Consider the following 24377-nt stretch of genomic DNA (forward strand, 5'->3'; position numbering starts at 1 on the left):
GTGGCCTCCTCACCTGGATTCGGTGGCCAGACTTTCTCTCACCTTCTGCGGCTGGGGCGTGTCGGGGAGGAGGGCGCAGGGGGCTGCCTGGGAATCAGCGTGATTGGGAACTGGGGGCGGGTCTGGCTTCTGCCAGCATCCTGTGGGTGAGGTCATGGGACTCGCGATGTGACTGTGGGAGCAGCTAGACTAAGAAAGGCCACATTTGCCCCGGAAGCCTCAGGTGAAGAGAACTGGGGGTGTGTCTGGAGCGTGTCCCGCTCGTCCTCCACCCTTCGCTGCCCGCTTCCTCTGAGGTATTCCCCCAGCCGAAGCTGCCCTAGCAACTGCTTAGGACCAGCCCGTAGCCCTCCTCCTTCAGCCAGCTCCGGGGAAACTGGAACGGGAGCAAGAGCCCAGCCTGGCTTGGTCCTGGAGCACAGCCCCCACCAGTGCTGAATGCGGCAGCGGGCTCAGCCAGGAGCCTCCAGCGTCCTCAGCACTGGGCATTGGCACTTCGTGAGGGGCCTGATCGAGAACATTCCAGGGAGGCTCCTGGCCTGCCATCTGGGACGATCGGGAATTGAGACATTTGTAGGTCTAGGACCTTTCCAACATCTAGGAGCTTGAGGAGTAGAGAGATTGGGCCGGACCCCCAAACAAACCCCTAAACGTCTCCAAAGCCCGCAGGCCAGGGGGGCCTGTTTCTCTAGCCTGCGGAGAACACAGCTGGAAAGGCGTGTTCTAGCATAGCAGGGAGCCTGTGACCCTTCCCCCACCCCCAGAGCTTGCTCCTGAACAACTCAGAGACCATGCCCCAGGCAGCAGCAAGCCTGGGCCCGGAGGAGGCCACTGCCTGTGGCTGGCTTGGTGTCACGCCCGGAGCCTCGGCTGCTGCAGGAGCCCGGAGCCCAGCTTATCCAGTGGGTGGAGCAAGACTCGGACCCTGAGGCCTGGTTGGGGGCAGGAGGCTACCTCGTGGAAACAGCAAGAACAAGCTTGAACATAAAGCAGAGGCACCGTAGACCTAGGAGCAGTGGGGCAGCATGGCTGGGGGGCCGGGCCGGGCCAGGATGTAGCCCTGAGCCCTGGCAGCAGAGGACAGTGGGATGCGGCCCAGGAAGACAGCAGAGACGAAGGTTTGGCCTTCCCCCCTCCCCTCTGGCATCTGCTCTGAGCACCATCATACACTGAGCTCCACACACAGCTCTGTCCCTATAAGGTCACAGCCACTCAGAAGTGACAAATGCTCCTACTCGTGCACGGCCCTGATGGTGCCTCCAGCCCACCCACCTGCTCACACACAATCCCACTTGTGCACGCACATGTAGACTGTTCCACACACACATTTACACAAATGCGTCAGCTGGCTGCTCACGGCCACAGCTCAGGTGCCCCTCCCGGGCAGCGCCTACAGCCTCACACCTGACCCCTCACCACATATACGCACAGTGCGTTCACAGGTACACACAGTGGGGCACAGGGACATGCACATTCAATGAAATGTGTAGTTTTCTACAGACGCCATACGCAAATGTGCAAACGGCCATGTGCAAATATGTAAGTGAACACAAGCCCGCAACTTCCCTCCCTCTCTCTGTCTCTCTCCAATAAGGGACCTAAATAGCATTATTTCCCAGTCTTAGCCCTAAGTTAAATCAGGGCTAAGTTAAATCAGGCAGCCAAGACAAACTTCAGAGAGCTGGCAGGGAGAAACTCTGCGGCAAGCAGTGGAGCTGGTGGGGGGAAGCAGGCAGCAGGTCATCTACAGTTAGACGAGAGAGGCCATGCTTCCCTAGGGCCTCCCCTCCCCAGCCCCACCACCAGCCAGGCCTTTGGAAGCAAAAGGCCTCTTACCGTGGGGCTGGGGAGGTTGTGGGGGCCGGGAGGGGAGCCAGGGAGACTGCTGACAGAGGGGAAAGCATTTGAAAGAGGAGGCGTCTGTGGTTTTGGAAACTCCAGGGCTCTCCAGCCCCCACCTCCAAAACCAAAACAGGCCTGTCCACCTCCCCCAGCCAGCCACCTACCCAGCCAGTGGGCGGCCTGGGCAGCCCTCCCTAGGGCCAAGTTGCCACCAACCTTTGATGGCACATGAGAATGACCATGGCCTCGGTGCTTCCCAGAAACCCTGAGGTGCCCACCAGAGCTTACAGAGCCCCTCTCCTCCACTTGGATTCCTAAGAGTCTCTTCTAGAGACCCGACACCCCCCGAATGACTTAGCCCCCACCCCAAGACCATTCCAGTCCAGACATCCTCCATCCCGGTTCCCCACCCCCGGGTGGGGTTGAAGCTCTGGGCCAGTAGAGGGGCCCACTCTGCTGCTCCCTCGGCAAAACCTGGGAGCTAGGAACCTGAGGCCTGCATGGCACGTGTCTACATGGAGGTAAGCCACACCTCTGCCATCTAAGCCAACTGGGATAGAGAAGTCAGCCCCCGCCCAGACCGACTGGAAGAGTTGCCCTCAGAATGGTCGTCGTCTGGAACCTGCACGGTGACAAGGCAGGACACACCTCTGAGCTGGCCAGACCTCTTCCTGGGACTCTAAACTCCCAGACATCTGTGTTCATGGCAGCGTGAGGGCCATTAAGCAGGGACCTCTGGCAGGAGCTGCTCAGCTTCCCTAGGTAAGACAGAGGGGCCTGGCTCTGCCTTCCCGGAGAGGATCAGGGGAGAGCAAGGCACTTACATGGCCCTCGGGGCTCTGTCCTGAGCACCCCACACACTGGAGGCTGCAGAGGCTGCTCACAGCCCCGGAGCCCAAGCCCACATGTCCTGCTTGAGGCCCTGCTCACCACCCTGCAGCAGGACAGGGCCCCTCTGATCTCCCTAAGAGGAGGACTGTAATTTTTCCCTGCAAAGCAACTTTGCCTAGGAAAAACTTTAATGATGGCTTCCTGCTGGAACCACAGGCTTTTAAAAATAGTCTAGCTGAACAAAGGCAAAATGTGGAGCCCAGGCCTCGCCTCACCCTAACCTCAGAACCCTAGATCCTCGGGGGCCTGGCACTGCCCTTCTGGACGCGGCGCCAGCCGGGATTGACCGTGCCCCACCGGAAGATGGAGCGTGACCAGCAGCCGGCAGGAGCGCCGAGGGCTGGCCTGCAGAACACGGCGCTTCTCAAAGGCCCGAGTCAGAATCTGGCTGGACGAGGTTCTCAGGCAGTCTTGGCAGCTCTCCTCAGAACCAAAAGCTTCCAGGAGTTAGTGGATGGTGAGAAAGGCCTGCCTCCGGGAAGAGCTTCACCTTGCGCGGAGCACGCTGAAGAGAGGTGGAAGCTCCCGTGGGCCATCACCTACGTCTGCCTTGGGCAGCCTCTCAGATGCGGCTGGGCCCCTCAGCAATGTCCCCTGCAGCCCGGCAGGGAAGCCACATCCACCCCAGAAAGAGCTGTCACCTCGGCCCAGCGCACGGCTACAGACCGGACCCCGAGAATCCGTAGTGAACAGATGGCCCTCCTGCCACTGGGAGTTGGGGTGGCACCTGCCCCCCTCCCCGACTCCTGCCAGAGGCTCAGACCAGGCCACCCATCGGAGTCCAGCCCAGGAGTCCAGGAGCTGGGAGGAGGGAGACAGGCCTGTGAGAACCCGGCCTCCTGCTATTTTGAGCTCCTGGAAAGCCTCCCACTTAGTGCCGCTGCTCCGATAGCCTTGCCCTTAGGCGATGCTCTGCTTAGTCCCTTTGGAGCCGGGACCGAATTCGGCGTGACCCGCTCAAAGGGTGTGGCCAGGGGGCCAGTTCTGTCTAGCTCAGCATCTCATTCTCCCAGATGGTGAGGGTGGGGATGTGTGCTCCTTCCTGAGATGTGAGCGTTCCCCTGGGGAGGCTCCCCACCCAGGCGCAGGGTTTCTGTGGCCAGCCAGCTGTGGGTCCCCAGAGAAGCCCCTCCCTGGAAGCCTGAGCCAGGGCCCAGGCGAAGGCTGCAAGGGGCCCCTGCAGGAGAAAAGCTGAAGGGATTCAGGAAGCCAGGGCTGTCCCCACACCTGTCCTCCCAGGCTTTTTCTGAGTTCCATAGGGCGCATCCTTCCCAGTACTAGAGGGGACCCTGAGCAAGGCTCCTGGGTACACGGGACCCTGCGGGCAGCTCCCCAGACAGGCACTGCCAAGCTGTGTGGTCAGCTCAGCGTGCCTGCCGGCTCGGCACTCCGGGAAGCTGTACCCAGGGCTGCCTTTGATCCTTTGGCCACTGAATGCTTGTCATAAAACACAGGTCACCATTCCCGTAGAACACATGTTCCCCATAGTCCTCTGGGGAAAGTGATCTGATGAGGTGTTCAGATTAGTGGTCAGAGGAGGCTTCACCAAGGAGCCCCTAGAGCTGCTGCAAGGTCAGACAGAGGCAGGACTTATGGGGTGGAGGTGGGAGAGGGCCTCAGCCAGTCGGGGGCACGGATGGAAGCGTGGCATGTTCAGAGAAGGGGAGCGCATCCCTGGCGGGGGGCTGCCAGACATCCCAGGGACTGACTGGCTCAGGCCACATGAGGGGCAGGTTCTGCTAGCTGTGCCCTCCACCCAGGGAGCTTTGGGAGCCCTGAGGACCCGGGCCCCAGCACTGTGGTGGCTGTTATCGGGCTGGGAGGCGGGGAGAGTCAGGCCACCTGAGGCCCTGGCAGGCTTCTGCACACACTGGGAGCAGCAGTGAGGCCCCGGCTAAGTAGGGCCAGGCCAGGGTGGGAGAAGACAGGAATGAGGGGCCTGCACGCCAGCCTCAGATAACCATGCCTCCCTGCTTCGCTTCCCCCAGAGGAGAAGTACGTCACCGTGCAGCCTTACACCAGCCAAAGCAAGGACGAGATTGGCTTTGAGAAGGGTGTCACTGTGGAAGTGATCCGGAAGAATCTGGAGGGCTGGTGGTACATCAGGTAGGAGCCTCAGCAGAAGAAGGAGCCCCCTCTGTCCCCCTCCCTGACTGTGGGGCGGCCGTGGGCAGGTGGGTGCCCCCAGAGCCCAGGCTCGGCTGCTTCAGCTGCACGGCTCGACCAGAGCACTCGTCCTGCGGCTTCTCTCCGGGGATGTGGAGAGCAGAGATGGTGGCGGCCAGGGCGACACAGGTTGACGTGGAGAGCGTTGTGGCCGGGGGACACAGGGGTCCCGGCTCTGCCTGCAGCTGGTGGTGCGATCCCGGACCCAGGCGTCTGCCAAGAGGGTCCAGCACATCTAAATTTGGTTTTCTGTGTCTGGCCTGGGCTGCCTGGTACGCTATGGAGCTCAGGCCGCCCGGAGCGCTGGCGTCTGCAGGCCTTGTTGAGGTCCCGGCGGGCGGCCCCTGCTGCCCACAGCTCAACACTGGGGGGCCCCAGATGCCGGCTCTGCCCACATTGTTCCCCTCTGCGGGGCTGGCTCACAGGGCTGTGAGAGCCAGGTCAGAAGCCAGGCCTGAGCCCAGGCCCAGGTCAGAGGCCTCCTCCTTCTCCTGCCCCCCGCCTCTTGCAGGGCCTAATTGCATTTCCCAGCTGAGAAAACCATTTGGGAATGTGGGGAGGGGAGTGGGGAGCTTCCTTGGCAGTCCTGGAAGCACACTCAAGCCTTTGGGCTTCACTCACCTCTTCCCTACCAGGTCATGCCCTCCAGTCCCCTCTGCTCTGGGACTCTGAGGCCAGCCAGCACCCTCCCAGGGGGGACCTTATTCGCAGGAAATGTTTTTGGGTGCTTTGGAAGCAGCTTAACTGTGATGATTTCACCCAGTTTCAGACAGTCTCATATCTGTGGGCTCTGGAGACCACTTCCTCAGCCCCTCGCACCTAAGAACCCCGGACCTGCTATGGGCAGGATGAGTGCTCTGAGCTGTGTCCCACAGTGGGAACAGGATTGACCGATAGGACGTGGGCACTCATCCGATGGTATCTCGGACCACGGCAGACCGTGGTGGTGTCAAGATTGGGCTGTGCTGACAGGTAGGGTGAAGGTCACTGGCCTCACAGGAATCAGCCTTAATGTGACCTGACAAGACGTGACCACCCCTGCCCATGGCCCCATGCATACTGGTCAGGAGGGCTGAAGGGTCCCTTTCTGCTCTGTTGGTTGAGACAAGACCGTAGGCCTGGACAGATGTTGCCCAAAGCCACTAGCCCCTAGACTTTGACGTTCTCTAAGAAACTAGACCCAGCCCCCAAATCCAGCAACTGCGGATCAACATGGGAAGGCCAGCAGACATTCTAAGGTAGGCTGGTAAGCTAAGCCACTTGCCTGGGGGTTATTTATAAGGCTGCTGGGGTTTTTTAGTTTCTTAAGAGGACCAACAAGGTCACCCCAAGCCATCTCTTCTCGCCAGCTCTTGTTCCCATAGCCTAAGTCTTTAGCTGGCAGGAGCTTCCACTGAGAAAACCATCCTGAAAAGAGTCCACCTTAAAAAGGCTGCCAGACACCCCCTGAAATGGGCTCTTTCCCACCATTCCAGGCTCTGTGTTGATCCTCATTTCCTGTCTTTCTTCTCCCTTCTCCCCTCACACACACATACCCTCCCTCTCTCTCTCTCCCTCCTTCTCCAGTTTGCTTCCCTCTGGAGTCATTCCGTGCTCCAGAGCTGGAAAGCAGATGTGAGCACAGTTGGACCCAGACACACACAGCCGCTCCTGATTCCCCTGCATCTCTCTGCCCAGAATCTAATTTTATCCATGTTAACACCAGAGGAACACAACAGGGCTTGAAATGGGAGCACTCAGGGCGCAGGCCTGACCGTCACTCCCATGAGACCCCACTCCCCATCTCCCCAGTATTTTTGTAGAAAAACACCCCAACAGCCAGCAGGTTCTTCTTCTTTTCTCTGAAATGTGGGAGTACCAGCTTTTGGGCCTGGTCCTGCCCATGGCTAGCCTGTGGCCCTCTGCTCCTTGTTTTGCTTTTCTGAGCCTTGGTTCTTGTCTCATATGTAAGATAGGGCATCTTTACATCTTCCGTTCCCAACCACCCCTGAAATTTTTGTGCTTCTCTCTGCACCCATTACCTTGGGAAGCCAGGCCAGCCCCTTGAGTTCCATCCATTTGGTAACTGATGTCTGCCTTCCAAGCCCCAGACAGGGGCGGGAGCCAGGCCGGTGAGCTTGGGAAGCCTGCCTGTACATTCCAGTGGTGTGAACATAAGGAGCCACCTCCTACCTGAGCTTTCCAGCAAAGCTCAGACATGCTAATAGAAACTTTAGCTTCCACATTCTTTTTTCTCTCACCTAATGAACACCCAAGACCAAGGTCAGATCAGGGAGGCAGGAGAGGGGGAATTGTCAGACATCTGGCATGGAGGAGTCATTCCAAAGAGCCAGATGTATCCCCAGGAGCAGACAGGGACATTGCAACCCAGTCTCAGGGGCATCGGCCAGCAGCTGCTGGACCAGGAAGTAAGCTCTTCATGGGCTTGGGGCAAAAAGGAGAAAGCTTGTTTTCGGAAGCCATCAGATCACCTCAAATTAAGTCAGCCCTGTCATTTGCCTTTTGCTCTTGTTTATGGGGTTTTTGTTCTCATTTTGTTTTGTTTTGGTTTGGTTTGGTTTTGCCATACCAAAGGTTTTCATTTTATCCAGTCATGTGCTTTTAGTCATTCCATTTATGGTTTTGGCTTTTGGAGTCCTATTAAGAAAGATTTTCTCAACCCCCAAGATAAAGCAAATATTCACAACTTGCATTTTTTATTTTGCTCTATGGTGTGAGGCCAGGATCATACTTGCTTTTCCTAATTGGGTAATCTGTCATCTCCAAGTGGGTTATTGATACCTCATCCCTACCTACGATGCCATCGTACTATTGATACCATCCCCACGACTAATTTGCAATGTTACCTTTCTTGTTTTTTTAAGATTTTACTTATTTATTTGAGAGAGAGAGAGCGCATACAGCAGGCAGAGGGGTGGTGGAGAGGGAGAAGCAGACTCCCCTCTGAGCAGGGAGCCTGATGTGGGCCTTGATTCCAGGACCCTAAGACCATGACCTGAGCCCGAGGCAGACACTTAACTGACTGAGCCACCCAGGTGTCCCTGAAATGTTGCCTTTGGCATCAGTCTGTTTATGGACTTGTTCTGTGAACTTGATCTGTCCATCACCCCCGCAGTAGCACTGGTATCTTGCTCACTGGGTCACTCTTCTTTATAGGCCTCTCCCTAGTTGGTCTCAATATAATTATCTTTCTTGATAAATCTTTGCAGCTACTCTGTCCCTAGAGTTTGCAGAAGAGAAAAAAAATTGAGCTCCAGGGTGGAGACTTGATCAAGGGACCAGAGGCCAGAACTCGGGGCTCCCGCCTTCTCCTACCTATGCTGCTGCTCCACCTCTCTGATCGCTTCCCTTTGCCAGGGGCCAGCCAGCTAATGCACGGCGTTGACACCTGCTCTTGTCTTCTCTCTAGAGCTGCCCTCTCTGCTGTGAGGTAGCAGGCCACGGTGAAGTCTACCTTTGGGGCAGCTCAGAATCCGAGGAGTCTTCTGATCCTGAGGTCCTATGTTTGCTTGACTTTGCAGAGCATGAGAACCCACACTGAGAAAGATCAGGCAGAGAGCAAGGAGGCAGAGAGGAAGAACTGGTCTTCTATGTGTCCTTGCCACCTGCCCTCAGTTCTGCTTCCCTCCAGAGTAGTGGCATTGCCAGGTGTCTCGGGGAACACGATACAAAAAGCTCAGCTGGGCTGAGCCAGATGGAGCCTGGGGTGTGAGGTCAGGCAGCAGTGCTCAGGAGATGCCATGTCCCACCCCTCCCCACAGGTACCTGGGCAAAGAGGGCTGGGCGCCAGCCTCTTATCTGAAGAAGGCCAAGGACGACCTGCCCGCACGCAAGAAAAACCTAGCAGGCCCAGTGGAGATCATCGGGAACATCATGGAGATCAGCAACCTGCTGAACAAGAAGGCGTCAGGGGATAAGGAGACTCCGCCGGCCGAAGGCGAGGGTCCTGAGGCCCCCATCACCAAGAAGGAGATCAGCCTGCCCATCCTCTGTAATGCTTCCAATGGCAGCGCCCTGGGCGTCCCTGAGAGGAGCGTCTCCAAGCTGGCCCAGGGCTCGCCAGCCGTGGCCAGGATTGCCCCTCAGAGGGCCCAGATCAGTAAGAGCCTCCCTGGCCCCCATGGCCTCCCCACGCAGCTCTTTTAGAAAGTGGTCACAGGGTGCAGAGACCCCCATCCCATTTTCCTCCTGAGATCTAGACTGACCCTGACCCTAGCCTCACTCTGTGGGCTTGTTTCATGCTGATCATGAGCAGACAAAGCCATTCCTCATGACCCTTGCACTGAAGGTCAGTTATAGGGGTACATGAGCTGGTGGTGGCCCCTCCTTCCCTAGGAGAGAGTCAGGAGTGGTCACCTTACAGACCAGGGTATCCCCTAGGCTGGGAAATAGGCCTGCACCCTGCGCAAGGCTGCTTGACAGACTGACAGCCAGTAGAACCTCTTTCCCGGCCTTAGCCCTCCTTCCCTCCTACCCTGTCACCTCCTGCCAGTTACTGGAAGCCTAAGAGACTTGGAAGGAATGGTTTACCTCTCTCTGAGCAGTCCGAGAGGGCAGTCTTCAGGACAATCCCCCGTCCTTAAGAAACCCAGCTGTCTGGCCCCCTCACAATCTCTGCCCTTCTCTGGCTCAACGGCATCTTCAGTTCAAGGTTAAACTGTCCTACATTATAAGAGACCAGCTTCTCTTTATGTCCAGCCATCCTCAAAATCTGGAGGAAGGCTGTTTTTCGGTTAAGTTCTGAACGTGGTTTTAAGTGAGCTCTTGTGCTTGAAACCTTTTGGACAGTCAGTTGGGAAGTGTTTCTGGGGCACCCACTCTTGCCTGGCACCGTGCCAGCTTCTAAGGACTTGGCAGTGAGTGAAAAACAGACACAATTTCTGCTCCTGACTTTGAAAATCTGATGGAGCTACTTACCCTTTCCCCTGAAAAATGCTGCTGTGTCTCTACATTTTGAAACATGCACATCATTTTAGAGGGTTCGTGGATCCCCTGGGTGTCAGGGGAAACCCAGCCAAGGAAGCTTAAAGATCCATGGTTTCCTGGTGAAGAAACTGTAGTGCCTGAGAGCACAGGTTCTTCCAGCCAGTGGGACAGAACCAGAAACTTCCCAGGATTGGGGGCGGGGGGCACTGCACCTAGGGAAGGCAGGGTCCAGCACGGTTTGTTGCCCATCATCTGGCTGGGCTTTCTGAAGCCATGTTTCTTGTTCTAGGCTCCCCGAACCTAAGGACAAGGCCTCCGCCTCGCAGAGAATCCAGCCTGGTGCGTGCACTGAATTTCTCCTGTTTTCTCGCCGCCTCCGGGGGTGCACTGTGTCGGCTCCAGTTCATTGATGGTCTCATTTCAGTGCCCATCAGTCCAGGGGTTTTCCAGAGCCCTACTGGGCTGCCAGCTTTGTGGGGCCAGGGGCAGAGAGGAAAGCCTGGGGATCTCAGCCATCCCAGGGCCCTCGCTGGACAGTTTATATTCAGAAACACGCTGTGCTCCAAAGCTAAGTCAGTCCATCCCAGCCACTACACTGGCAGACATAAACATTTAGACTGGCCAGCGGGAGTGACCGGCCAGGGCACTGCCAGGGGCTGGAAACGGGGCAGCTGTCCATGTGCGCCTGGAAGCCTTTCGGTTCCGCCTTCCTGGCCCAGTAGTAGCCAATGGCTGCGGTGGATGCCGGAGTCGGGGAGGAGGAAGGCAGCCCAGTGAGCGCCCTCTGGTTGGGGTACATAGCCAGGACTCGCGTGTGCTGAAAGTGAGAGGCTCAACTTGCTGGGGTCCCTGGCTCCTGGAGGTGGGGGTCCCGGGGTCCAGACATCAGGGAAGCAGATATATATACTTGGGGTCCTGGGCTTAGGTGGCGGTGATGCTGAGCCGGCTGGGAGCTCTAGCAGAGAACTCTCTTCGGGGGCAGTGGGGTGCAGTGGAAAGAGGGGCTTCAAGCCTGCCGGGCGTGGATTCATAGTCCACTTCTGACACTTGGGAACAGTGAGACCCAAGGCAAGTCCATTACCTTCTGCGAAGCTTAATTTCCTCATCTCTGTGATGGGGACGGTGGCAGCCATCGCCTAGGGCTGCGGGAAGTAGGAAGTGGGGTGGTGTGTGAGGGTTTCTGTTTCCCGTGTCAGCATTCAGAGGGACTGCCTGCCACACCATGTGGAGAAAGGTCTCGGAAGTCTTGCTGGGCTTAGTGGCAAGGGTCCCCATGATCGTGATCTCTGCCCTGGAGAGGGGAGAGCGGTGCTCTCTGGAAGAGTGGGTCATCAGTAAGTGGGTTTTGAGGATTAGTCCCATGGGAATGGGACCACCCCTGCCCTAGCCAGAAGCCCCAGGGAAGCTCCTATGTCATGGTCCCCTCGAGTTTTCCATGACTAAATGGTGCTTTCTCCTGTCCTCCCATCTCTCTCAGCTCCAGCAAATTATTTTCAGGCAGACTCGATTTTGGCAAGAATGGGGTCATTCCTTCCACACGGACCTGATGTGGGGCTTGTGGCCACAGGGCTGCTGTTCCCAGCCAGACGCAGCTGCTGTTCCCAGCCAGACGCGGCTGAACCCCCACCTGGCGGGGGTCAGGGCTGGGCCGGGGCCTGAGCCATACCCATTTTCTCACATGCCTGCAGGGCCCGACACCAGGGCAGGGCAAGTGCCTGAACTGCACCTGGTCCCTCAGACCAGCTCTCTCCCGCCCTTCACTCACTATGACCCAGGGCAGCTGGGCTGTGACTGGCAGGGTTTGGATAGGCCAAGTGGTGAGGATGCAGAAGGTTCCAAGCCATAGGATGGTGTTGTAGAAGGAATGGTCAGCTCTGGCTTCTATTTGTGGAGCTCTTCCTGTGTCCTTGGCTGGACCAGAAGTTATGTATATAGCTCAGTACTCCTCTTCATGACCCATTTCACAGACAAGGAAATTGAGACTCAGAGAGGTCACAGGCTTTGCCCAAGGCCACACAACTGGTGTGTTGCCGAGCTGGGATGGGAGCCCACATGTGTCCAGCTGTAAGGCCAAGGTCTTTTGAGGTCTTCCTGTTACACCACAGCTGCTTCCCTCTCCCTTCCTGCTCCCCCTCCCCCCACACTTTTTGTTTGTTTTGCTTTAATCCCTTTGTATGATACTGGGACCTACCGAAAGTAATGGGGCGGCATGAAATCCGTTTTGATGAGAGCAGAGACCAGATGAAACTGGGGTGTCTGCTTCATGGGGACAAGAGGGCAGTCCTCGTGGTTCACTGTTAAATGCTCAGTGCCCTGGACCAATGTCTGGCACCCAGAAGATGCACAAAAGATGTTCGTAAAGTAAATGAACAAGGCTCAGAAGTCATGGCCGCAGCCAAATTCTGAATGTCGTTGACCGTCATGCTTGGGATCAGTGTTACCAATCCAGCACATTCTAACCTACCCACAGAACAGAGGGTCAGTTTTAGTCAGTGCTTGCCTGGCCATTTGGCATCATCGCAATGGCCCACTATGGGCTTTCCTCACCGGTCTCTGTCTCCACGCCCCCTTACACCCCTCCCCCATCTCCAAAGAGGTGGCAGATGTCACCCCTGCAGCCCTTCTCCTCCATCTAAGGATGTGGCTCTCCTCCCACAGGGCACTTGGCACAGGCTTTGTTACAATGGCTTCTCTGATTTTTAATTTTACTATGGGGACCTGGCCATTGAAGCATCTATCTGGACCTCAGAGATGTCGGGGTAGAAATTACTGTTACTAACTGATCATTTCGAAGCTCTGAGGAGTTTCAAGTGAATCATTGATATTAGTGGAAAGCCTGCTCAGGAGAACAATCTCCTGGGGGGATACGGCCTGAGCCTCAGGTGACAGATCCTTTCTCAGGCCCGAGTTCCTATGCCTGGTTGGACACACCACATTTGGCCTCTACTGCCCTTCTGATCAGGTGGCTTTTGCTCACTGAGCCCTTCCCTGCCTTAGGGGTTCCAGCTGCCGAAGCCGCCAGAGCCCCCTTCTGTTGAGGTGGAGTATTACACCATTGCCGAATTCCAGTCGTGCATCTCTGATGGCATCAGCTTTCGGGGCGGGCAGAAGGCGGAGGTGAGTCTGAGGGTTTTAAGTCAAGCCACTCAAAGACCTGCTGTGGTTCCCATTTATGCCTGCCTGGCAACGTGGCGGGAGGGTGGGGGGCAGGAAAGATACAAAAGCAAGACCGTGGGGATAAAAATTGGCCTTAAGCTATTCTGTGCCATGGTCAGGGCCAGACTCCAGGACTCCTGTCTCCACCCAGTGCTGCCCTCACAGCAGCATTTCCCAAAGCTGGTGGGTGGGCACTGGTCATGGAGGCACCTGGGCACGAGGGGCTTCTGTGGCTGAGTAGGTTTGAAGGACAGTGGGTTACACAAAATCTACCCAGTTGTATGGTTTTCACTGCAGAACTTGTCAGAGCCTATGCTGTAGGGATGTCACTGTGCATCTCTAAGAGGAGGGGACTAGAATAGCAACATTGCCCAGACCCACTGGGCCCCAGCACACTTTGTCTCCTAGAAGCACCTTGGGGGCCAAGATTCTGAAGAACTCCCATTAGCAAGTACTGCTGTTGGGAGACTGTGGTCCACGCAGCCAAAGTACTAAGGACCTGGGTTCTGGCTACGTCCACACCGCAGGCACTTCTGGCCTTTGATACGGTCACTTCTCTCCCCGGGCTTTGATTACTTGTCTCTGCCAGTGTGGTAACAGACCCTGTGGTGCTCCCCCAACCCCCAGCCTGGCATTTAGGAGCTTCTGCTTTGTGGCCCTTGCAGGGGGCAGAGATCTGTGATGTGGGTCAGTTCTCTGGAGTGGCTCTGTGTAATAATGCAGTTAAATCCAATTAAGACGCCCCCTCCCGCCCCGCCGCTGTCCAAAGAGCCCTTGGGCGGCCTCCACCTGTGGGGATGGTGTCCCTGGTGTGAATGTTTTCAATCACATGTCTTGAATTTGGAACTGAATTTGGAATGTGCAGAAGTCATTCTGTCAGTGGTGCCTAGGTTTCCAGGAGAGCCTCCAAAGCTCACCATCTAACCAAACTATCATACTTGAGATCTAACAAACTTAAATTTTAAGTATGGGGTGGGCAGGGCAAAGGAAGGACTATAGAACCAAAGGAAAGAGAAAAGTCTTTCCTCTCTGGTGGGGCTACAGGGAGCTGATCTCAAGTAGAGCTTGCCTTCGGCAGTCTCTCTCTCTCTCCCTTCCCTGCTCCTCTTGTCCTGGTGCCAGTTTTTCATGCTCCCCCACCGACCCCCAAATACGTCTTTCTCCAAGAGTGTCCCACAGCCCAAAATTATCTTCCCTTTATGTTCCCCAGTCCAAATGCAGCACCACAACCAGCATCACACTCCTGACCTTTAGCTGATCTCAAATTATAGTTAATAAAGAAGCTCCTTGAACTAGTTTATACTAATATGGAAATGACTAAAAGACCCTCATCCCTCCCACAGGAAATCATTTAACCCAAAGAAATCCTTCCAGCCAGTGGGATTTTATTGGGATCCCACATGCAGTGAAATGACCACAGGCAATAGGGACAGCAGGGAGGAGCTGTGCAGGGTGGCTCTGGGCACAGGCCCTACTTCCCAGTTCAGCTCACCTGCATCTTCCCATTCTCTTCTGACCTGAGACACCTTTTCTATGCTTACCAACGGAGGACCTAGCAATATTGGGGGTAGGATGAGGAGCAGTGGAAAGCATTTTTTTTGTACCTATGGAGCCTTGCGAGTTGGATTCTGTAGGGACCAGAAGCGGAAGGTTCTCTAAGTACATAGTCTAGGGAGAAAAGGGGTGGTGATGGAGACTTGGAGGACCAAGGGAGAGGGTCTGGGGCAGTGGAAGGAGGTGATAGGGACCTGGGTTTGAATTCCAGCCCAGCACGTATTACCCTGGGTCATTTACTCAGCAGCTCACTTGGCTCAGCTGTGAAATGGAGACCCTGCGTCCTAGCCTGGCACACTGTAGGGCCCAGCAATCGTCCTGGCTCACTGGTCTGCTCTGCCCTCCCCCAGGTCATCGATAAGAACTCTGGCGGCTGGTGGTACGTGCAGATCGGTGAGAAGGAGGGCTGGGCCCCCGCATCGTACATCGACAAGCGCAAGAAGCCCAACCTGAGCCGCCGGACCAGCACGCTGACCAGGCCCAAGGTACCCCCCCCTGCGCCCCCCAGCAAGCCCAAGGAGGCTGAGGAGGGCCCTGCAGGCTCTGTGGAGAGCCAGGACTCCCCACTGAAGCTCAAGTATGAGGAGCCCGAGTATGACATCCCCGCCTTTGGCTTCGACTCAGAGCCAGAGCTGAGCGAGGAGCCCACGGAGGACAGTGGCTCAGGAGACAGGCGGCCCAGCCAGGCCCACAGGCCCTCACCTGCCTCCTCGCTGCAGCGGGCCCGCTTTCGGGTGGGCGGCTCTTCAGAGGACGTGGCGCCAGAGGAGGAGACCATCTACGAGAACGAAGGCTTCCGGCCGTGTGCGGAGGACGCCCTGTCAGCCAGACGCTCCTCCCGGGACAGCCAGTCCCCGGGGGGCTCCCCTCTATCCCTGGCCAGGAAAAACTCCCCCAGATCGGGCTCCCCCAAGTCGTCCTCCCTCCTGAAGCTCAAGGCGGAGAAGAATGCCCAGGCGGAGCTAGGGAAGAACCACTCCTCGGCCTCCTTCTCCTCCTCCATCACCATCAACACCACCTGTTCCTCCTCCTCCTCTTCCTCCTCCTTGTCCAAGAACAGCGGGGACCTGAAGCCCCGTTCCGCCTCGGACGCAGGCATCCGTGGCACCCCCCCAGTCGGGCCAAAGCGGGATGCCGACCTGAAGGCGGGGCTGACCTCGTGTGCCCGGGCCAAGCCGTCAGTCCGGCCCAAGCCGTTCCTGAACCGAGCAGAGTCCCAGAGTCAGGAGAAGATGGACATCAGCACTTTACGGCGTCAGCTGAGGCCTACGGGCCAGCTCCGCGGTGGTCTCAAGGGCTCAAAGAGCGAGGATTCAGAGCTGCCCCCCCAGACGGCTTTTGAAGGTCCCAGTGAGGGCTCCCGAAGAGGCTCTGCTGACCTCATTACCCCCCCAGCCGCCACACCCCCGTGTCCCACCAAGAAGGGACCGGAAGGGCAGGCCACCTCCTACACAACGTGTAGTGCCTACCAGAAAGTCCAGGACTCGGAGATCAGCTTCCCCGCAGGCGTGGAGGTCCAGGTGCTCGAGAAGCTGGAAAGCGGCTGGTGGTACGTGAGGTTTGGGGAGCTGGAGGGCTGGGCCCCTTCCCACTATCTGGTGCTCGGCGAGAACGAGCAGCCCGACCCCGCTGGCAAAGAGCCAGACACGGTAGGCCCCAAAAACAAGCAGCACGAGGGCAAGTCCGACAGCCTGGAGAAGATCGAGAAGCGGGTCCAAGCGTTGAACACCGTCAACCAGAACAAGAGGGCGACGCCGCCCGTCCCCTCCAAGCCCCCCGGGGGGTTCAGCAAGACCTCCGCTGCCAGCGCCGTGAAGCTGAGGAACGGTGTGCGGCAGGTGGCTGTGAGGCCTCAGTCGGTGTTCGTGTCCCCGCCCCCCAAGGACAATAACCTGTCCTGTGCCCTGCGGAGGAATGAGTCGCTCACGGCCACCGACGGGCTCCGAGGAGTCCGCCGGAACTCCTCCTTCAGCACCGCACGCTCGGCCGCTGCAGAGGCCAAGGCCCGCCTGCCCGAACGGGCTGCCAGCCAGGGCTCGGACACGCCCCTGCTGCCCGGCCAGCGCCACGGCATCCCCGTGTCCCCTGTGCGCCCCAAGCCCATCGAGAAGTCCCACTTCATCCACAACAACCTCAAAGACGTATATGTCTCCATCGCGGACTATGAGGGGGATGAGGAGACGGCGGGCTTCCAGGAGGGTGTGTCCATGGAGGTCCTGGAGAGGAACCCCAACGGCTGGTGGTACTGCCAGATCCTGGATGGGGCAAAGCCCTTCAAAGGCTGGGTGCCCTCCAACTACCTGGAGAAAAAGAACTAATGGTGGGGGGTGGGCAGGGGTCCATCCAGCCTGGGTGTGGATGAGTGGCGGGATGAAGACAAAGGGGAAAGGGAAAGTGGGAGGGGGTGGGGGAGGACGTTAAACCCTGCAGAATGCGTGAGCTCTGCCATGCTCCCTTCCGGGCTGTCCCCCCCCCTCCCCCGGCTGGCAGGCAAGGTCTGGCGGGAACCGGCACGGAGCAGGGAAGCCAGCGGGCACGGGTGCACCAGCCCTGGGACCAGAGGCGAGAAAGCTGAACCCCCTGTGGGCACCTCAGTGACTTGGCCGACGGACCCAGCGGCATTTGGGACAGGCCCAGTGGGAAACTCTAATTGTGCCTTGGCTGCGGATCTGGAGTGGGCCTCCGGGGCCTGCCCCTGCCCCCCACCCCCAGCCTGGTTTCTGTGGCTAGCACCTCGCCGCTGGAGGTCGTCCTCGGATCGTCCTAAACCTGTATTAGTGAATTATGCTGGTTTCGCCAGGACTGCCACCACCCACCGCGGGTGGCACTGTGGCTTAAAGGTGTCTCCTGGGAGCTCAGCCTATCCCTGGGCCAAGCCACCTGTCAGTGTATGTCGGTTCCGCAGGTGCCAGCAAGGACCACCTTGCTTACCCATCACTGTTCCTGGCCTTGAGAAGGGGGTGCACCTTGCCTGGGGCACCCCGTCCGTGTTGGACCAGCAGCCCCAGAGTTCCCAGAGAGGGTGGGCAAAGCCGTCAGTCTCTACACCGTCTGCACAGACTTTATTTTGGGTGTTTCTGGGTGGGCAGTTCTTTTGCATGTTTTGGGAGAGGTTTATTGATTCGGGGCTTCTATGTCAGCCCTTGGGTTTTGGTCTTATTTTAGGGGTTGTTCGGGGGCCCAAGGGCGGTCAGCCTTATGGGGGACAGGACGAGGACCAGATGTGGCTTTTCTGTTGTGCTCTTGCCGGGAGGTTGTTGGTTTTGTTTGCGTTTCACTTTCTCTCCCTCCACAAGCCAAAGTCCTTTCATTTGGTTTCCACTGTTGCGGACAGAACCCGAGCATGGCGCTTGCCAGAGGGCGTGGGCGCGGAAGGCCCAACTCCCTGACGCGGCAGACGTGCCCCGTGCAGACGACTCCCCCCAGGAGAGGGGAGGGGGCACGTGCAGGAGAGAAGGCAGCTCTCAAGCTGCTGGAGGACCATCCTTCTGTGTCCATTCTCCCGCCTGGGCAGGACCAAAACCCTTCCGTGTGAACTGTGGAGCAGCACCCAGCACCCCCACTGAGGGCTGAGGGGGGCCCCAACTGGGCGGCCACCGCCAGCCACCCCCCCACACACACACAATGCCACAGGTACCCGAAAAGATGGAGGACCCCCAGGCTGGGAGCCGACCCAGTCTCCCCAAGGGGCAGTGCCCCCCGTGAAAAGAGGAGAGAATAAAGTCCCTGTCAACTGTGGGTTGTTTCTTTCAGTCGTTGACGTTTTGGAGGGGACCCTCTGGAAGCCTCGGCTTCCCTCAAGGACTCCCCCTTTGCTGGGAGTGGAATTCCACACGTGCCTTTGCTTGTGGACTGATCGGGCTTCGCGGCCACTGGCTCAGCTGCCAGAGGCCCGGACGAAGGGTTGGTGTTTTCTACGGAGGAAAGGCCCTCCCTCTCCCCCTGCTCCCCACCCAGGCAGTGTATGTTGCCTGAAGGTCAGCATGGGACCTCGTGTTCTGTGCCTTCAGTACCCTACCCAGCCCCCTGCCCCTGGAGGCCTCGCCTGGGGACCTCCCTAGCCCTCCTCCCTCGCCGTACACTGATGCCTGGCAGCTACAGCAAACCGTGCCTGTTCTTTGTTGAAGGGCCGTGGTGAGATTTGGTTTCCTTTTGCTTTGTGAGTTTGTTTAAAATTGAAATTAGTTCTTTTCTTCTGCTGGACAGTATTAAATAGAGCAGGATACTGAATTAATCTGCTAGGTTGCAGTACTAATGGTAGTGGTGTAGTGTCTTCCTATTAATATTATTTGGACTTATTTGAACAATAATGATAAAGAAGTGGTTCATTATTTGTTAATTAATGCACTTTACTGAGGTGGAACGGGAAGAAACCCAGAGAGCAAAGTGCATTCCTTAAAGATGCAGTATATACTTTTCTCATTTTTAAGCAGCACATATTTATTAAAAGAAGAAGTAATTTATGATTATTTAAAATAAAATTTAAAAGTAGAGTGACTGTTGGGTGATAGGACCTTCCGCGTAGCCGTCTTCCAGGGGGAGGGCCCCCGCGGCCTGGCTCCTCCACTGAGCCAGTTCAGCCAGGCCAGGGGAGGAGCAGGACACATCTGCCAAGCACAGAGCATCTCAGTTGGGACTGGACCACAGTGTTCCCCAGAGCCTGCCTTTCCCTGCCCTTCCTCACTGCGCTGCCCCGTGGGGCTCTCCAGCACCCATGAGGCCCACATTCTCTGAGCTCCCCTCTCTCCTCGATCCCCAGTACTCTAAGCAGTGGTCCTTAAAAGTGACCTTGACAGTCACTCCATCCCATCCCCTCCTGCTACTGCAGCCCAAGAACAGGAAATTACTTTCCCGAAATCATGGAGCTAGTTAAGGCAGAGCACCCCACCGCATCCATCCTCGCACTCCTTCCCAGGCCCGTTGTAGTTTACTGTGTGGTCAGCATGTTTACATGGTGACATCCAGCCCCCCAAGGGTGGCTGGGAGTTGCTCGGTCATCTAGGAGAAGTGGGGAATGCTGCCACCTGGTGACAGCATGTAGATTTTGGGCAGTGGAAAGGGATTGCCATGCCCCATCTTCACACCTCACTCCCACCACCACCATCATCCCCTGGCTCACAACACAGCACAAATCCTGCAAACCCAAAGAAAATATGAATACTTGAAGCAAGAAGGGTGCATGCCAGTCCCTCTCGAACACAGCCAGTGGGCGCCAGGCCTCATGCCCCTGGACTCCCAGCCCCACCCAGGGGCTGCTTTGTGATGTTGGAGGGTCCCACCAGCAGCAGGTGGAGGAGGGAGGGGCCTGCGGCTCTGACCCATCTGGAGGAAAACCAGATCAGACTAAAAAAGGAAAAAGAAAAATGAAATCTCAGCAGTGTCCAAACCTAGTTTCCCATTAGTTGTGATTGAAAATGTGAGATGGCATTGTATTGCTGTATACTGCAACTTTAATCATAATGAGCCCTTCTGAGGTCATTACTGAGCTTTATATAATGCCTGAAGATGCAGCGTTTGGTGCTTTTTCTTTCAGTTTAAAGACCCTTTTCTTTCATTATAAGGGGGGGAAAATGTCTTCATCTCTCTCCCACTTTGAAGCAGCGGGCCTGGCCAGGGTCCCTGGCCCTGCCACAGCTGTTCCCACTGGGCCGGGGGTCCCCGGGGGGCGGCAGGAGGGACTGGAAGGGGCAGCCCCGGAGGTGAGCGTGCTGTCTGCCCCTGGCTGTGGCTCAGCCCTCCACCCCGGCCTGGCCCCAGAGGCTTCTCTTTCTTACTCTCAATTCTCCATCTTGACGAAGGCATTATATAGAATCGTTTTAATCACTTTCAGATGTTAGAGCAGCATATTTTACTGGTATTTATATCCATCGCTTTCCTCAGCAAGGCATGTTACTACTTTTATCGTCTAAGGAAGAAAGACAAGGGAATTTCGGTCGAGTGTTATTTTCATATTACTAGTATTTGCAGAGTAGGCGTAGAACTATTTAAGTTTAGACCTTGGTTTGGTAGTTTAAGGAAAAAAAGAAAAAGATAAAGTAGCCCCTACTTTTCCTTTTTTTTTTTTTTTTTGTATTTAACTAATATATTACTTCTTTAAGGTTACTCACCTCCCCTACCCCTCCGAATACTTTGCATTCTCAACCAAAAATGAAAACAATCTGGGAGGCAAGAAAAGTGCAATATTACCGGGGACTGCCAGGGCTTGTTGGGACGGTGGTGGGAGCTCAGTGGCCCGGTGTGTCCGTAGAAGGACGTGGGGCTGTGGAGCAGACAGGTGACCTTCTGGGTGTTGATCTCTTACCCCTCCTCTATGCCCCCCGCAAGTTGGCAGAGGGCAGCCCCTTTTTCTGTTGGGTGTTCTCCACCTAGGAGGGATTCAGGGATGTGGCTCGGGGCTCTTGACCTCCCGGGGCTCTGGCCCTTGGAGCAGAGCAAAGGACTCCAGGAACAGTTCTTTGTTTTCATTTTCCATTGCTTTTCAGCTGGCTGCCCAGAAAGACCGGTCTTAAAAATCACTCCCAGCAGCCCTGTCTCACCCCAGTCTTCTGATGTGTGGGCCATGATACTTTTGATGTATGTTTGAGTCTTTTTAAAACTATGTAACCTCAGTTTGGTTTATGGGCAGGAACCCTAGATGTAACCAAATCCTTTTTCGGGGATGTGGGTGCCTTGAGCCCTACAGACCCCAGTGAGACACCGATTCCCACAAGCCTGCGGCTAGGCCTGGTGCTAAGCTTGGGCCCCCCATTCATCTCAATGACTTCAGCCTGAGGAGGGAGCCCTGCCTCTTGCTTAACACCCTGACAGTTCCCAGAGGGCCTTAGGGAAGCGTCTGAGGGGCCTACTCAGGTCTTTGCAGACAGCTTACCCCAGCAGCCACCAGGCCGCCCTCCTCCTCACTTGGCGCAGGTCGAGAAAGCAGCAGGATGGGAAGTCTCTGGGTCCAAGCCCTTGGAGCTCTGCCCTTCTGGGCTCCAGGGACGTCCTTGCTGGCTTGTGCCCTCCATCTCCAGTACTGTATGCTTGCTGCTCCAACCCCTCGGTTTGGTGAATTTCTGTACAAACGTGGATCTGTGTGCCCAGAGGGGGGCCGTGCCCCCGTGTGTGGGTGTCTCTCCTTGGAGTATATACATCTATATGTCCCAACTTTGAGAATCTCGATGCAGAGCTCTCTGGAAAGAGAATCATCCACATTGCTAAAGAATTAAGATTCCCTCATTTTTTTGAGGGCTGTGTGTTGAGAGAGAGAGAGAGAGTCTGTGTGTGTGTGTGTGTGTGTTGATAATTTCCCACTTGAACTAAATAACACGGGGTTAGAGCACAAATACCGGGCAAGCTGTCTCCATTTTCTAAGTCCTTGGCATTGGGCAGGCCCCATGGGACTCGCAGTTTCTGGCAGCAAGTTATTATTCACACGTAATTTTGGCTGGAGAGTGCAATGTGTCTTTTTTTTTTTTTTTTGTAATTATTTTATTATTTCGTTGGAAACTTCACACTGGCATTAACAGATCTAGCAGAAGCAGCCTAGGCCATCATCCCGGGCTCCAAAATGAAGCTGTGGAAGAGAGAAGTCACTGGGTGTGGATGCGCTGAGATGGTTGAAGAGGGCCGCCACCTCCAGACGTGCTATCCGGCAGGCTGAGCCCGTCCGCTGCCGCCATGCTTGTCATCGCTGCGGGAGGCCCTCGGTTCCTGTTTCTGAGGGTGGTCAGGCTGCTGGGGGCGAGAACGTGCTCAAGGTGAGGTCAGTACACCAGACTGCACGGCCCAGCTGAGCATGTCACGGGAGCAGTGTGGGGTGCTTTCCCTTGACCCAACGGAGCTTTTGGCCTAAATCATGATCCCTATTTGAGGCAGCCTCAGTGGTTCTCAAGTTCTGCAACCAGAGACAGTGACAGGATGGGGTTACTGACCTACAGCCTTCTTTCAGGAAAAGCAGCCTCATTGATTTTTGCTTTCCTCTTGTTTTGTCCTGCGCACCTAGATCCACAGCCAGAAGCTGGGCTCACTGGTGCTCGCAGACCAAGTAGAGGGCTCTACATTCTAAGGCCTTGATCCAAACCTGCCTGTAAGGTTGGTGTTATCATGCGATCTCCTTTCCCCATCCTATCTTTTTAATCTTGGGTTTGCACTTGACCTTGACAATCAGCCCCCTCTCCCATCCTAGTCCTAGAACTTAGTGGCCTTAGAGAGTGGGTTTCTGAAGTGAAGGTCCCTCCTTTGTTCCCAGCTCCACCCTGGCTAAGGGCTGGACCTCAGGAGGCGAGAGGAATGGGGAGAGAGCGTGTAAGAGAATTGTTTGAAGGCAGAAGGAAGGCTCGAGCACGTTGGAGGCAAGCGAGAGGCACGTTGGAGTGAGGAGTGTGTGCATGTTTGGAGTGGCTGGGGCTTACCGTCCCTTCTCTGGGAAGGTGGCTTCCAGAAGAGGATGTCTTCTAGGCAGAAAGGGAAAAGTGTGAGAAGGCTGAGAGAGGGTTTGGAGTCTGGAGTTTGGTCTTTATTCAAAAGAAGGAAGTAGTCAGTTCTGAGTGTTTCAGGAGAAAGACAACAGGTACAGAGGGAATTTACTGATTCAGCCCCCAAGGGTCCAGTCAGAGCAGGTTGAAAAAGCCCTAAGATTTGGCCACAGAATCAGACAACCTGAGGAGATAGCTACTTGCTGGGCTACAACCTGGGTCACTCATTTACTTAGTGGGGATGGGAACTTGCTAGCAACAAACCAGTCTTTGAGTCTGGAGGCTCTGGCTCCAGAACATTCCTCCGTCTCATTTACTTAGTGGAGATGAGAACTTGCTAGCAACAAACCAGTCTTTGAGTCTGGAGGCTCTGGCTCCAGAACATTCCTCCATCTCCCAGGTTACCAGCAGGTTTTGCCCACATCCCTTTGTCCAATCCAGAGCTAGCCTCTTAAATTGCTTGAACTGGTTAGAGTTCAAGAGTATTGGACAACACATTGACCATAATGGGTTAGAGTTCAAGAGTATCGGACAACTCATTGACCATAATGGGTTGTCCGGTAATGACCCACGACCCCCAAGCATGTCTGGGAGGGAAGTTGCCTCATTTTTTCTTCTGTTGACACCAGTCATTCTGGAGTATCTCTCCTGATACCTGCGGTGACTTGGTCTGCTGAGCCGGCTGCGCAGGTGTGACTCAGAAGACAGGGGGCCACACACACTCCTGCATGGACAGGTCCTTTCAGTTTCCATGGCCTGTCACCAGGCCACCTCTCCGGAAGCACCTACTTAGGAGAGAGAAGGGTAAACAGAGCCACCATTCTTGGATCTGCAACTTGTTCTCTGCAACAGGTTTTCTTGAAACCCGGGATACAGTCTGGGAAAAGGGTTTCACTGTTCCTGAGGGGTCTGTGGGAAGGTGACTTCTGAGGGAGGATGTGAGTGGCAGGTCCCTGGAGTGTGGTTTGGGGAGCGCGTGGTTGCCTGTGAACTGTTGGGTGTCTCTGGGGCCCCAGGGCTTTGGGGAGTCCTTCACAGGGCCCACTGAGCCCCTTGCAGCTCCGGGCGGGCTCTGTGGGGTCCAGAGGAGGCTGTGCCCTCTTCTACCCATAGCAGAGAAACTGAAGGTAAGGACAGTGAATTCAGCGCAGTCTATTTGAGTGCTAAAACATTTCCAGGATCAATGGTGGTGCTAAACTATCTCCATGTTTCTAATATTTTTAATAGTGGGTTTTGTTTTGTTTTTTTAATTGTTCTCATCACAAGAATGCAGTGTCCTTGGGGAAGGGATGCAACCCCTTGGCCTGCCACTTTCCAGGTGTCCTTTATCCTGTTGACGGGACTCTTTGGTCTGCAGAAAATATTCTGTCTTGGCATGCTTCTAGA

General features: G+C 55.9%; 1 protein-coding gene across 7 annotated transcripts in view; it reads left to right on the top strand.

Annotated features, from left to right (window-relative positions):
- Positions 1-17000, top strand: part of SH3PXD2A (SH3 and PX domains 2A) — a 227367-nt gene extending 210367 nt beyond the window's left edge. For all 7 annotated transcript variants that reach the window (XM_032880869.1, XM_032880887.1, XM_032880879.1 and 4 more), the window contains 5 exons: positions 4722-4839; positions 8661-8998; positions 10115-10164; positions 12823-12942; positions 14886-17000. In XM_032880869.1, coding sequence (XP_032736760.1) covers positions 4722-4839; positions 8661-8998; positions 10115-10164; positions 12823-12942; positions 14886-16853 — 2594 coding nt within the window. In that variant the 3' untranslated portion in view covers positions 16854-17000. The remainder of the gene's footprint in view (positions 1-4721; positions 4840-8660; positions 8999-10114; positions 10165-12822; positions 12943-14885) is intronic.
- The last annotated feature ends 7377 nt before the right edge of the window (positions 17001-24377 follow it).

Source organism: Lontra canadensis, unplaced genomic scaffold, assembly GCF_010015895.1.
Source record: "Lontra canadensis isolate GAN:19392208 unplaced genomic scaffold, GSC_riverotter_1.0 scaffold3, whole genome shotgun sequence".
Lineage (NCBI taxonomy): Eukaryota > Metazoa > Chordata > Mammalia > Carnivora > Mustelidae > Lontra > Lontra canadensis.